Here is a 15,852-nt window from a genome sequence, read left to right as displayed (position 1 = left end):
GCAGAGGAGCGATTGAGAGCTGATGGCTGCCGAGGGGAGGAAGAGTCAGATTCTTCAGGGCCCCTAGTGGATTGTTTCAGGGATGGCCCTGTATCACTTGCATCTATGGGTAATGCTTTCTGAACTCAATAGGTTAAAAAGTAAAAAGACAGAGTAGGGAGGAGGCCTGTGGGGGTACTCAGGAAGGACTGGGAGGGAGGAGATTAGTTGGGAGTTGGTATGATTAAAAGACATTGCATACATATATGTAACTTCCAGAGAATAGGTAAAATGTCTTTAAAAATAAAGATAAAGAGACTGGAGAGACAGCTCAGAAGTTAAGACCACTTGATGCTCTTCTAGAGGGCCCAAATTTGATTCCCAGCACCCACACCAGGCTGCTCAAAACTCTCTGAAATTCCAGCTCTGAGATATCCAGGGCATCTGATGCCTCTGACCCTGACAGCACCTGTACTGACATGCACATATGTACCCACAAGCACCACACATGTAATTTGAAATGATAAAAAAGAGTCAATTACTTGAAAATTGGTGCAGCTAGAATGGTTTAAGGACCTAGGCTGGCATTCTCCATATATTTTTGGACAGACACCAAGATAACACATTTTGCCTTGTGGATAATCTATATGTGAATGAATGCATAGATTGCTCTCTTGGGGTGTATCTTGGAGTACTGTGTGTTTTCAGGTGTTACATCTTGAGAATAGCTATTTTACCATGTTGAATGACACTAAGTTTGGGAATCTGAGACTTCTTCCTGAAGGCCATGGTGTGAGTGATAACCTTCATTAGATGGCACAACCTTGAGTTCCTATTGAGGAGAGAGTTATGGAGACATACAAGCCCCATGGAAGCCTTAGCTACTCAGTGGTGAGATCCCACTGGTGAGGATGTGGGGAACTCAGTTGGACACATGGTAGTGGATGAGAAACACTCACGTTCGCTTGGTTTCCTGTGGTGAGTGTGGCTTCCTGTATGGACGATTTTGCCCTGGGCCATGACCTAAAACAAAAAGGATTTTCCAAGCTTACATCTATATTTACCAGGATCTCTTGTAACTGATGAATCTACTGTTTGAGACCCAGGCAGAAACACGCAGCCCAGAACCCAGAGTATCAGGGGGACATGGTCAGGAGATAAGAGGATTTTTTGAACTCACCAGGTAGTAAAAATTGAGCTCTTTCAGCAACAACAGGACCCGCCCCTTCAGAATAAAATGTGCCTGAACTGTGTGAATCTGGCTGCAGGGCAAGATGCCAGGCTCTGTCTCAAGGTAGACATTGCTCTTGCTGATGGTATAACTTCTGTAGGCCACATGCTGTGCTTCTGCGTATTCTTCTTCCATGCAAGGGAAAGAAAAACACGGATCTTCTTCCTTGTGGTAGACCTGGAGAAACAACAAAAACTGTGCTGTAGATTGCCTGCTAGGCAGAGTCTCTCTTCTGAGAATCCGCATACTTTCAGTGATAGAATATTTTGTACATCTTAGTAAAAATGGAAGGGAGGTTCATGAAATGAATTGTCTCACACCCCAAATTTTCCAAATTGAGGGAAATATTTATACCAACGAGGAGAGGAAGGGCAAGAATATTATATTTTGAGACAAAGAAAGCATTTATTGAGCACCTAATACATATGAAAGAATGTTTACAGATAGGAATTTTAGGGCATAATAAATTTGCAAAGTGATAGGCTGACTGAAACATTTTCATATATTAATATAATGTACCCTGATCACACTTATCCACCGTACCACCCAGTCCTATGTTTCCTCCCGACTCTCTAGGCCCTCTCTGCTTTCATGTCTATTCTTTCCACAAATGAGGGACAGCATGCAAAGCTTTTTTCTCCCAGTCTTATCATTTCCTCTTGGTTGACACTTTCTAAATCCACCCATTTCTTTATAGACAAGAAGAGTCTCTTCTAAATATCTGAGTAAAAGTCCCGTGTACGCATATTTCCACTCTTCTTTTCTCACTCCTCCACTGATGTGCATTGAAGTCGGCTCTACAGCCCCTCTGATGAGTACTTCTGAGGTCAGCATGGTAATGTAGGCGTGTCTATCATATGTCAGTGTTGATGCCATGGGCACATACACGGAAGTGGTACCCCTGGCCTGTGTACTGGTTTCTTTTCGGATTTTTGTAGAAGCTCTGAACTTAATAGTCATACTCTTTTTTCCCTCACAGCAGCTGTGCATATAGGTTCCTTTATTCCCTTAGCCTTGCCAACATCTGTTTTCCTGATGGCTGTTATTTTGATTGGTGTGATGGAATTTCAACAGTGTTAACCTGCGTTTTCTTGATAGCCGATTGTGTTGAGCACGTGTTCCTTGACCATCTGTAATTGATGTCTTGAAAATGGACTATCTCTTGCATCTTCTGAGATGATTGTGTGATTTTTAACTCTTGGTTCTACTTATATGCTGTTTTACAGTTATCAGCTTTCAAGTGTGAAGCCGTACCTGTATTCTTAGTAGGAAATCAATTTGATCTTGGTACTTGATTTGTTTCATGTGTTATTGATTCTGACATGGAAGTATTTCAGTAAGGACTTTCTTTTTATGACAGTTGGGTGAATTACTCTGAGGTTTCTAGATACTTTATCCTCATCTAGTTTTGGTATTAGAGTTATTCTAGACTCATAGAAGGACCTAAGAAAGCATTCCGTCTTCTGAAGTTTTACACAATAATATTTTGTTTTTGAAGTTTTGTTCAATTCAGCATTGAGCTCTTCCCAGTCTCAGCTCTTTATTTTTTGGCCCCTTTAATTGTTTCTTCAATTTTATTTTTCACTGCTGATCTATTTAGTTTTTTTTAAATACTCTTTTATCTCACTTTTGGTAGAATACAAATATCCAGAAATTCATTTGTTTCCTCTGGATTTTCTAATTTATTGGAATGAAAGTTTTCAAATTATTCTCTAAGCATGTCATGGGTTTCATAGTACGTGCCGTTATAGCCACCTCTACTTTTCTAATTTGGGTTTTAACTCTCTTTGGATTTAGGTAAGAACTAATCAATTTATCTTTTGGAAGAATCAACTTTGGTTTCATTGTACTTTTTACTGTTCTTTTTGTCCTTATCATCACTTCCAGCTATATTTATTATTTCTTTCCTTTCATTAATTTTTGTATTTGTTTTGTCTTTCTTATATTAATACTTTGAAGTACAGCCTAGGGTCTTTTATTTGATAGCTATCTGCTTATGTAGTGTAGGGATTCTTAGCTTTTAGAATTGCATGCATGATAGCCCATAGAAATTCTTATGTGTTTTATTGAATCTAGAAATTAAAAATTACTCTTCTGATATTGTCAGTGTCCCACTGATCACTGTCAAGAAATATTCTGTGTTATTGATATAATCTTGTATGCCCTTTTGTTTCTCTTGTCATTGATTTATAATTATAGTCTCTTGTGGCATGGTAAGGTACTATAAATGATTTAAATTCTTTGAATTAATTAATATTTGCTCTATAATATAAAATGAGACCCGTTTTGAAGAAACCCTCATCAGTTACTAAGGTGATGTCAATTCCATCACTGTTGGATACAGAGTTCTGTAGATGGCTCTTAAGGCCATGTGATACAAGGTGCAATTTAATCTGAGATTTCTTTTTGACTTCTTTGTATCAAGGATTCATTTATTAATAAATATCACATGTTGAGTTTACTAGCTTATATAATAATTTGCATTTGTACTATTTATCTTTTTATTTGTGCTTGTTTTTATGAAAATTTTTGAACCAACTTTAGGAGATATATATTTATATGTATATATTCTTGATAAATTATTCACTTTAAAAATGCAAAGACTTTATTTTCTTTTGGCTTAAAATCTACTTGTTAGATATTGACATAATTATTAATTCTTGTTTTGGAGTTTCATTTGATTGGAATATAGTTTTTCCTTCCATCCAATTCAGTCTCTCAGTGAGGTGAGTTTCTTGTAGACAGCAAATAGCTGGATATTGTTTTTATATTAAGTCTTCCCATTTGCATTTTGTATGGAGAGAGTTAAATTGGTATATATTTACAGTTAGTATTGAGTGATACAACACATTATTTATAATGATTTTTGATGGTTGTATCATGGTTATGTAGGGGAAGAGAGCTGATAGAATGAAGACATATCAGAAGAGTATTAGATTGACTTACAGTGTGGTCTGGGTTGTTCAACAATACTTATCTTAGACTACTGGAGAGGCTTGGGGGGGGGCGGTAAACATGCCTAGACCACAAGGCTGTGTGCTTAGCAGTCCCAATCTAACATTAAAGACCTGGAGGATATCTGGATAGTCTCTCTAGTAGTCACAGGCAAGACTAAAAGCTAACCTAATTACATAATCCCTCAAATGGTTTTTGCCAAGGTGATTTTACATCTTACCAAGTTGAAATTAATATTAACCATCATAGTGGTTTTGGATAGTCTCTGTCATTTTCTTTCTCCTTTCTTCATCTTAGAAATTTTCTAACTTAGAGAGTTTATAAGTTTTTTTTTTCTTATTTATCTTTCTATGATAGATTCATTCTTTCTAAGCTCTCATGATTGTCTATTTTCTTCTTTTTCTGTGAGTAGTAGAATTATTGCAGAAGTATCTTCTGCAGTGCTGGCTTGGTGTCATGAATGGCTTTAATCCCTAGTATTTTTTCTTCCATTATCTCTAGCCTGTTAACAAAAATTTCCACTTATGGTTTTAAACTTAGCTTATTGACCTGTTTATTTCTCAGATCATAGTTTTTAAAATTTTTCTTCAGCATTTCTGTTTGCTGATTTATCAAGAAAATTCTATAATTGCTTCTTTATTCCATTGGGCAATATCTGTGTGTCCTATTTTTTCATTAATCACTTTAAAAGTTAGACATATGTGTATATATATGTTATATTACATAACATTTCATGTGCTTCAACAGCTTTGAGTTCAGTTACTGGAAAAGTAAGAGATCTGGGGTAAGTTATGTTGCTTCATTTTTCATATTTCTTCAATTTTGATGTTACAATTTATATATTTATAGAGATCGATATAGAACAGTTACTATTATAAATAGATTTTCTTAATGAGTAGTCCTTTTTAAAGACTTGATCTCCAATAAACCTCAGGCGCATAGAGGAAATGTCAATGACTTCATTAACACCAAACCAAATCACATGTATGATATAATAAAAAAATAATTATAGATACCCTCCATACCCCCAGTTCCAATGAAGAGAAAGGGGTAATGCAATGCAAGTTAAACAGTTAAGTTAAAAAACTGAGAGAAACTTTATTACTAAAGTTTCAAAAAGGGAGTCTGAGAGAAAGAAAAAAAAATAATCAAGATGAGAGAGAAAGGTAATGAGGCCCAAGTATGAGAAAGAGTATCAAGGGACAACACAGTAGAAATCTGAAGTATGTGATGTGGATGTGGAAGGAAGATGACTGTGGCAGAACAAATGGGGGCGGGGCAGCTCAGGGGATGGAGAAGTAGTTGTGTGGAGAAGGACCAAGCAACAGCATGTATGAAAATGCCATAGGGAAACCTGTGACTTTCTATCCTAATTATAAAAACAAACAAACAAGCAAACAAACAAACAAACAAGCAAGCAAAATAACAGACTCAAAGGAGCAGGGAGAACAAGAATGGAAAATCTGAAGTAAAACCATGAAAGAAAAAAGGAAACTGAATTCTCATGACTTAGGAAGACATTGCTCTCTCCTAGGCTCTATTGCTAGGCTCCATCAGAAAGCCTAGGATAAGTACACAACGACTTGTCCCATCTGAGATCCAGGTGAGCAGACCAAGGGAGACAGGCAAACAAAAGAGTGAGCGCCCACACCTAAGCTGCTAACAGAGCCAAGACCATGACTGTTGCACTGCATGGCTGACTTCAGGTCACTGAGTCTGTGTATGTGCCTAAGTGGGGGGTGGTTAAGTAAGGACAGGATGAGCTACGTGATCTGATCTTGCCAGCTACACCTGTTCTGACTGAGTTCCTCCTCACACCAGAGAAACCCTCTCAGTGCATGTGTGCGTGTCCTTGAGTGAGTGCTTTCAAGTGTGTGTGTTTACCCATATACCTGTGCACATGTTGTGTTGAGGTGAAGGGTTGGAGGTAGTAATGCTTGACATTTTAAATGACCCTAAGCCTCTGAGCATGAGAAAGCTCCCGAATGGAAGCCATCTGACCAATGTGACCCTGCCTGACCTCCTAGCAAATGCTACACTGCTCTTTTCTTCCTCCACCCAAATCCACACACCAAGTTTCAATCCTTACTTCTAGGTCCATCTGCTGTTTGCAAAGGGACATGTTTTCAACTTCTTTCTAAAAGGTAGATTATAATTTCCACCATTTAAATTTGTAGCCACAAATGTGTGTAAGACACCATTAGAATTCTTATACCCACAGTGGTTCTCAGAGAGGGGCCTGCTGAGCCAGCTAGGGGGAAAGACTGAAGGGCCTCAGAGACCTCTGGTAGGAAGTGATGTAGTTGGGTTCTCTTCAAATGGCTCCCCCTGTTCATGTATCTGACTAAGCTCTGATATACAGAGGGAATCATTGTCTAGTCCCAGTTGACTTCAGATTGCAATCTCCTATGTTTTTGTATTTCTGCATTGCATTTCTAGTATTTGCTGAATCACTGTGTCTCTCTCTGTCTCTCTGTCTTCCTCTTTCTCTCTCTCTCTCTGTGTGTACATGCACACGTGTGTGTAAAGCAGGAAATAGTGTACTGTCAATCATATTCAGTTACACAAGAAATAAATGTTTCTTGTTTTAGAAAATGGACACAACATATTTGGGTAATGAATTTGAGGACACACAACACAAGTCCTTGCTTGAATAGATACAAATGGACTTTTAATCATTTTGGCTTGAAGGTCCTGATTTGTGATATATAAAAATGAAATAAAGTAAAAAAGACTATGGAAAATATTGTGTTAAGAAGTATCTGTACTCATAAATTCATTAATAATCAGAAACTTATTCTATTTTGCCCTAAAATAAGAAAGTTTGGCCTAATATATATATATATATATATATATATATATATATATATATATATATATATATATTTTTTTTTTTTTTTCAGTAAGCGACACATTACTGAGTCCAAGCTGTTCACAGCCTCAGCTTGTTTCTTATGGCCTCATCTTTGACTTACTTTGATAGTGAGGAATTTATCCTCAATGCTGATGGTGTTGATGGAGAATTCTGCCAGGCCATGCTGATCAGTGATAGTAGCACTGGGAAGGTCATCTTGATGTAGTTTGAGGAAGACTTGCTCATTTGGGAGAGGAATGTCGTTGACATCCACTAGGCGAACCTAAATTGAACAAGGAAGAAAAGTATAGCCCAGGAATGGTAATACTATACAGATTATAAGAGAAAAACCCGTTTCAGTATTCTATAAATATCCCAAAAGCTGCACCAACTGATTCAGGATACAAGACATTGCTTTACACAAATCTAAGACTTTGAGATCTAAACCAGCAGAACTGGCTGTGCTGTGAAAGCACAGGGGCTGAAAGTATCATATTCTTAGCTCCATAATAAATGCTTTGTAGGTGCTTTGTAGGTACCTGTTAGTCATAAGAAACCACTGACAGAGCCAGTGTGGACTAAGGAAAGTAGATGCTTTGACACAATCACAAGAAACAGTTGTTGGGGACCCAAGGCTAATGGAGAGCATGTATTTATCACGAATATGTAGCACATGTGGCTTCATCATTGAAACACAGTGACATCTTGGGGTTTACAGTTGTCAAGTCCATAGTTTTTATAAATAAAATTATGCTACCTATGTTTTAGATTCTGGGCTTCTTGATAGCCTTTCTAAGTCTTCAGTTTAGTTCTGGGAATTGAAATTACACACTTATGTGTGTGAAATACAAGCTCTCCCACTAAGTTACACTTCTTGCTTTGTAACCAGTGCTGTCAGACAAGTTTAACATTGAGCAGAATGGCCTAGGTTGCATCTGTGACTCAAAGGCACTTTACTTTCATAAGGAATGGAATCCCAGGTCTAAAGTGTGAGTCCGCTTTCACAAATACAAATTTGGTTGTGGCTCTTTCAATTTTAGTTATTCCAGATCCACTGAACTCGATTCCTGAAAAAGAAATTAGTAAGAACATTGGAAGTTCAATCCAGTTAGGTTATTGCTTGCTTTCTACATTTTTCGTTTTACATCCTTTAAATCACCATCTTGGTGTGAACAGGTATCAATTTTCACAGCTTCCTTTTTTATATTCTGAGTGTACTTACATACCTGTCCCTTCTTCTATAACCTTTGCATTCACAAGAAAATGGTGGATGCCATAATCGGCTATCTTTAAGTGGAAATCAGTGATGTTTTCTTCTTTTATGATACAGCCTTTGTTGTTCAGCTTACATGCAAGATAAAAACAAGGTAATATTACAAGTCAGATCGATGATTAACTCAAACCCACATGTGAAGACTACTTTCAGAAAAATGAGTTCTTACTGCTGTACAGCATGGTATTCTGGCTATAAGCATGGGACTTAACTCATATTATTTGTGTCTTTAGTTAGTATTAGTATTAATCCTTTTGTGTTACTAAGATAGTAATATAAATGGCATCAGAACATGCAATAAAATCATAGGAATAAGAAAATAATTAACAATAACCCTAAGTATAAATGATTTTAACTCTTTAAGAGGCAAGGCGAGCTAATTAAACTAAACTACAATAACAATATATACACATACACAAATGAAAGGATAGAAAAGGATAGATTAGGAAAATTCAAGCTGAGAAGAGGAATGAGTATATCAATAGTAATATCTGATAACATAAACCAGTCCAAAATTTTGACAAGAAATAAAAAACTCACCACCAATGAGTGAAAGGAATGAAAAAACAAACAAAAAAGAATACGGAGTAAACATATTAGTACATCCAATTTCACAAAATAAAAAAAATCAAAAACTACTAAATAAAAATCAGATCCAGACACAATAATAATGGGTGACTTTAGTACTACAAACTCATTAATTGATCATCTGGGCAAAAAATAATAACTTTCAGAGTATTGTATAGAAATTACATCTAAATTAAACATTCCATGTGGAAGGAGGCTCACTAAGATTCAGGAAATATAAAAACTTATAAAGCTTAGGATGTAAACAACTCACAAGGCTCACAAAGTTCCTAAAACTGACAAAATTGCAAGGCTATAAGCATGTTAAAAGAATCCATGTCGACCAAATCAGCCCTATAGAGAATACTAGAAACAATACTTTGAACTGAAGATGGGAATAAGCATAGCTAAGATGCTATAGAAAAAAAAAACTACAATTATTAAAACATAAAATAGGATTAAATATAAACAGCAGCAACAACAAAAAATGACAGCAATCAACATACACGTTTCAATGATAATTTTAACTATTAATGACCTCAATTTAAAAGACATATAGCATAGTTGAATGGTTTAGAAACAAAATCAGTCTTTTTGTTTGCAAGAAACTTATTTTACCTTCAAAGATAGGCACACTTTAGAGTGAAAGGATTAAAAAAGTATTTAAAGAAAATGACCAGAAAGCAAGCAGACATTGCTAGTCTAACATCTGACAAAATTGATTTCAAACAAAAATTAATCAGATGAGATAAGGAGCATTTTATTTTGATCAAGGGAAGAATTTACCGAGAAGACGCCACAATTATAAATATATATGTACCAAACTTTAGCATGCACACTTTCATAAAAATCATCCCACTGGACTTCAAGATGCAAAGGAAACCCAAGTCAGTAATTATAGTTGATTTCTGTATCCTGATTTCTACAATAGGACATCTGAACAAAAAAGTAAAAATAATCACAGAATGTCATCAGAGTTAAATGATATCATACATGAAATGGATCTATAATATCTATAAAATACCACCTAAACACCAAAGAATTTTATTCTTTGAGGTATTGAGTGAAATTTTCTCTAAAATAGACCATATAGTGGTATAAAACAAATCTGAACAAATACAGTAAAACAGGAATTACCTAGTGTGTCCTATATGACCACAAAGCAATAAAGCTTAAAATCAACAGCAAAAGAATTTCCAAAATTACAAAAATTCATAGAAATTACACAACACACTACTGAATAGGAAAATGAATCAAAGAAGAACTCAATAAAAAATTTAAAATCTTGAACTAAATGAAAATAAAAACACAATACAACAAAACTGCTGGAACACATTCAAAGCTGTCCCATGTGGACATTTACAGTTCTGAGTGATGGTAAAAAGAAAAGAAAAGATGTAACACAAATAAATGACTCTATATTACAAGTCAAGGATTTGGAAAAAAGAAAGGGCAAACCAAACTCAAAACTCAATTACCGAAACAGAAATAAAGAATACAAAGAATCAATGAGTCTAAGAGATGGTTATTTGAGAAGATGAGATCAAAAGACCTTTGGCACAAAAACCAAGAGAAAGACAAAAAGAAAGAAACAGAAGGAAGGAAAGAAAAAGAAAGAAGGAAGGAAAGAAGACCAGAAAATTAACAGAATCAAAAATTACAGGGAAACATTACACAGACATTAAAGAAATTTGGAATACTGTAGGGGAATACTTCAAAAACCTGTACTGAATTAATTTAGAAAACCTAAAACAAAAAGGACAGATTTTTACCTTCATCCAAACCACAAGTGTTAAACCAAGAAGAAATGGACAACATTGACCGTCACAGAGACCTTAGAGGACAACCCACAGCTCCCACTATTCTCCTGAAGCAATATAGCTCCTTACTACATTGCAGAGACTTGTTGTTACCCTTACAGATATGTGTAGGTCTCACCTCATCAAAGACTCATTTTTCAATAGATAGAAACTGTTATTGAGATCCACACTCATCAAAATGCAGAGCATTGCCTATGATGTCTGCAGCCCCAATGGATACACCTCCACCATAACCTCCACCTTGAAGGATCAGGGAAAATCATGAAACAAGGATCAGAAAGATTGTAAAAGACCAGAAAGCCTGTTGCAAAAATAGTGTCTTTCAGACACAACAGGAAAAACACCCATAAAATTCTCAACAATGTGGTTGCCTGAACAAGACTGACATAATGGTAGAACCAGTTAACCTGCCAAGGTGGTGAAATGGGGAAATTGCTCAGAGCCCCACTCCTAGATCAAGAGCTACAGCTACAGGTGGTCATTGGCTGCTGAGAATGACTGATGTTTGTAAATGTCTGTGGGTGTCAGGAGTGGCCTGGCCCTGCCGGTAGCACAGAGGTCACCCAGGCTGTTGTAAAGTACAAGTGTCATCTCCCATTAGGAAAGGTTGTACTGACTGAGATACAGTGCTCAGGAGGAAGGTCTGGAGGGTGAGTCTGGGTAGATTTGGGTGTGGTCTGGCCCTACAGACACAGATAACCAGGGTGTTACCTACATCCATCCCCAGCCTTTTGGTTGGTAAACAGGTAAACAGCTCCTCCGTTGAGGAGAACACCCGGAGTGTTTGACATTCCTGGTTTCTCTAATGCTTATCTGTGAGCTCAGGACCAATGCTCTGCACACCTCAAGTGCTGTGGGTGAGACTACAACCTAGTATAGAAGCTCCTCAGAAAAGGAGAGGTCAAAGTACCACAAGGTCAGCGGTGGGGAATACGGAAACGAAACCTGGGTCAGCATCCCCACACCTGTTCACAGGCATGCCTGTCATCTCTGTGATTCACAAACAAGCGAGCCCATCAGCTGATGGATGGATAATCAGAACTGAAGAGGAGAATTTATGGGCACAGAGATGATCCCCTTTCACCAGATTTACCAGACCCAGACACACGAAGGTGCATGTTTCCTGTCATATGTGAGGGTAAAACAAAACAAAAGAAAAAGACGGCAAAATGGAAGTTGTTCCCTTTGGGAAGAGAAAGAGTCTGGCAGGAGGAGGGATGGAGAGAATATGGTAGGTAATGAATGAGGTGATCAAGTATATGATACACATGATTGAATATATTGCAAGGAAGCCCATGGTTTTTCACAATTTACTTACATTTCATATGTGCTAATTAAAATATACTTTCATTACCACAATTACTTGGCTCTATCTGGCTAATAATGAATAAAAATGGGGGATATAGACAAACAGGTGTGGGCTTATAGGAAATATTATGAGAAGCCTTAACCCCTCGTTGGAACATCCTGCATCAGTTCTAGAACTAGCAGTGGTGGTGTCCGAGGTCTGAGTAGGTTCAGGAGACTATTGCCCCCAGGGGCGAGACGTGCTCCATGCCAATTGACTAACTCCATGTTTTCCTCCAATTTTGAAAGTCATACAAGTAATTGTGGTAATGATACTTGCTTTTTTGCCCAATGCTGGAATGCTAGTAAATTTAGGTATGCCCTGGTTACTCGCATGCCTCACTGGGTGCCTGTGCCCATTGATGCCCCTCACACTATGACTCTCTTCAGACAGAAAAGGGATCTTGGAACTACAGCCACCATTGTTACTACCATCTCATTGACGGCTGTTGGAGCTACCACCAGGGCATTAGCCATGAGTCATACTGGGCAGACTGCTCAGACCCTGAATAATAATTTAGCCAATATAGCTCATGCCTTAGTTGTACATAAAGGAATTAATGCTCAACTAAAAGGAAGCTTGATGGTGTTCAATCAGAGGATTGACCTCGTGCAGGAGCAAATTGATACCCTATGGCAAATCGCTCAACCTGGCTGTCAATGAAAGTATGCTGGACTTTGTGTCACTAGCATACAACATGAGAATTTTTCCTGTGCTGCAAATCTGTCTAAACAATTGTCGAGCTATATTATAGGTAATTGGACTGGAGAATTCGATACTACGATGGAGCAGCTGAGAGTGGCCATTGTCACAGTAAATTCTACCGGAGTGGACGCAGGACTAGCCACAGGATTATCAACATGGATTGCTGCAGCCATGAATCATCTGAAGGAATGGGCGGGCATGGGAGTGTTAGCAGGCCTTCTGGTGTTGGTCTCCTTGGTTTGCCTGTGGTATATATGCAAGATTAGAGTCTCACAACAGTGTGATGCAGCCATGATCATTCAGGCCTTTACAGCCATTGAAGCAGGACAGTCTCCCCAAGATGGTTGGATACCATAAAAAGCTAAAATGATACGCTCAGGATGCGAGGCTAAGCACTGCACTCAGGGTCAGCCGCTTTGGACCCAGAGAAGAGCATGTCTGATTGCATGCGGGTTGATGCCCCAGGTCCCGCCTCTGAGAAAAAGGTATCAGACGGGTCTGATGCTCTTTGGGTGGATGACACCTAAATGAACATCTGTACAAATGAAAATCTGTACAATTGAACATCTGTACAATTTATTTCTAATATCAGAGATCAGACCTCTACTCTTGCCTGATGCGTCTAAAACAAAAAGGGGGAACTGTAGAGAGCTGCGGAATGCTATGCCTTAAAGATGGAGCTGGTTTCCGCCTTCCACCTTACCGATGGTGAGTGCTCTCTGTCATGAACAATTCCACATTTGGCTAAGGCTGAAGATCTGGCTTGCTTCCATGTATGTGGACCTATCTGCATTGCCCCCGTGGCACGCCTGGGTTGGCTACCCAGAGGCTATTTAAGCTGTGGGCTGGCTTTCCCCGGGGTCCGAGGATTGTTCAATGTTCCTGAATAAACTGCATTGAAAAAAAAATATACTTTCAAAGAACAGTCTATACGGCATGAAAGTAGAGGGCGCTATAAAGGAAGAGGAGAAGCCCATATGGGAGTGAGGACACAGAGAGCAGAGGAGGCATTGGGACAGGGGAATATGGTTAAAATACGTGATTCTCATGTATGAAAATGTCATAAACCTACTATTTTGTGCAATGAATATACACAAAAACAAATTTGGTGGTCAGCTCAAGTTGTTGAAATAACCCTCTAATTATAGTGGGTCCTAGGACTATCACTCTTGTCAGTGAGGGGCTGCTGGGAATTGCACACATGCCTGGCTGGTGCTCCATCACTGAGCTACACCCCGAGGTCCAGAATATCCTCTTTGAATGTCTGGTTATGCATTTCCTCTCAGCTGTGCTGCATGCATTGCTGTGTCAGTTAGCCTGGATATTAAAAATAGGCCTGTGAACAGTTTTCACTCACCTGGTCATTGACTTCTTTGCATCCAGTCTCTCTCTCAACGCCCAAGTACATATATTTACGGCATATACTTATCTTTGCATGTCCTGGGACAGGCTTCCCATAGGTATATCTGTCACAAGATAAATGCACACACACCAAGAGCAGAGACTCACTGTCTTCCCTCCCATAGTCCACACTGCCAAATTGAAACTGACTCTGTCTAGTTTTATAATGACAGCAAATATGGCCCACTTTCTAACTATATATATTAAGAATTTAGCCTCATTACCAAGGATCATGTATGGAAATAACCTAGAACCCCCTCTCTGATGTAGCCCATGGTAGCTCAGTATCCTAGTGGGCACCCTAGTAAGGGGAACAAGGACTATTTCTGACATGAACTCAATGGCTGGCTCTTTGATCTCTTCCCTCTCTGAGGGAGGAGCATCCCTGCTAGGCCACAGAGGACTTTGTACCTGATTAACCAGGGTCAGATAGAAGGGGAGGAGGTCCTCCCCTATCAGTGGACTTGGAAAGAGGCAAGGAGGAGATGAAGGAGGGAGAGAATGAGGGAGGGGTATACAGCTAGGATACAAAGTTAATAAACTGTAATTAATATATAAAAAAAAAAACAAGAAAAAAAAGAACCTATGGGAGACATGCTTCCCCCCTTGATGTTCTAAAAAGATTAAGTAACCAAATCAGGATCCTCAACTGATGGAGCTGAAAATGAATGGGAACATGGGAAAATTACTATTTTTACAAACTTCAATCTTTTACCTTCTTTCTTATCATTTTTTTCTAAGCATGATTAATTTAAGGACAAGCAGTGTGAGCTAAAGTGTGCCTCTTCTGTCTGATTTGGGCACATTTGCAAATTTCTCCAGGGCTTTGACTTCCTGGGATCCCAGATTGAAATAGCAGTTTTAGTTGCTATAGTACAAGATCCTTATTTATGAGGTACTGAAATGCAAGTGGAAAACCCAGATGCTTTATAGTTAAACTTGGGTGGCAGCGGCTGGAGCTGGAGACAGACTGGGAGCCATAATTTAGTGTCTGTGTTCTCTTTACATGGTTCACTGTTTCTTCTTAAGTACCTTTCTGTCTTCCAAGACAGGGACTCCTTACTGCCTCATACAATTGATTTTATCATTGGTGTCATGAGAATTACCATCAGCAACACATGCAGTGAGTGACTGAGCAGGAAGTGATGCAGAGTAGAAAGAGACACAATGGAGAAAGGAACACCACAGGGGCCATTCCAGGTGGGAAGGACACGGCCTTCACATTTCTACATATTCTACAATGAGACATTGTCCCGGGTGATTCCGTGCCCAAGTACATCCTTCAAGTTAGAAGAATCGAAAGATATAACTCACACTGCACATGCTGTCACTTTTATTTTTTCATCTTGCACAGAGACGGCCTTTGGAACCTTTAGTTGAACTTCAAATCTGGGAAGCACTGTTGGGAAAGAGAGGAGAAATTCCAGAAGAAAATGACTTTACTAGTTGCCTAAATGATCAGGTCTCTGCACATAAGTGGTGATTTCACATTATTAAGGTGAGTCCACCCCTCATATAAAGTTAGAACACTGAGTGGTTACGGATTATATCATTTCTTGCAAACCACTGTGGTATCTACTTAAATGAGAGAAATCAAGTAATTTACTCCTGAAATCCCAGAACTTGTTGGAAGTTCCATGTTGCTAGGTGGATAGCCTTAGCTTCATTGAGATGAACCCCAGCCTTGCACATTTGGACCTCAGTTTGTTCAAAAGAATT

General features: G+C 38.4%; 1 protein-coding gene across 3 annotated transcripts in view; it reads right to left on the bottom strand.

The window, feature by feature from the left end:
• Positions 1-15,852, bottom strand: part of LOC110543419 (murinoglobulin-1-like) — a 53,124-nt gene that overhangs the window by 27,809 nt on the left and 9,463 nt on the right. For all 3 annotated transcript variants that reach the window (XM_060384153.1, XM_060384154.1, XM_060384155.1), the window contains exons 7-13: positions 15,448-15,532; positions 14,090-14,198; positions 8,246-8,363; positions 7,977-8,086; positions 7,141-7,302; positions 1,160-1,387; positions 939-1,002 (exon numbers count right to left, since the gene is read on the bottom strand). In XM_060384153.1, coding sequence (XP_060240136.1) covers positions 939-1,002; positions 1,160-1,387; positions 7,141-7,302; positions 7,977-8,086; positions 8,246-8,363; positions 14,090-14,198; positions 15,448-15,532 — 876 coding nt within the window. The remainder of the gene's footprint in view (positions 1-938; positions 1,003-1,159; positions 1,388-7,140; positions 7,303-7,976; positions 8,087-8,245; positions 8,364-14,089; positions 14,199-15,447; positions 15,533-15,852) is intronic.

Source organism: Meriones unguiculatus, chromosome 5 (assembly GCF_030254825.1).
Source record: "Meriones unguiculatus strain TT.TT164.6M chromosome 5, Bangor_MerUng_6.1, whole genome shotgun sequence".
NCBI classification, from domain to species: Eukaryota; Metazoa; Chordata; class Mammalia; order Rodentia; family Muridae; genus Meriones; species Meriones unguiculatus.
The sequence above is the reverse complement of the archived record's forward strand: the minus strand, read 5'-3'. Positions and strand labels throughout refer to the sequence as shown.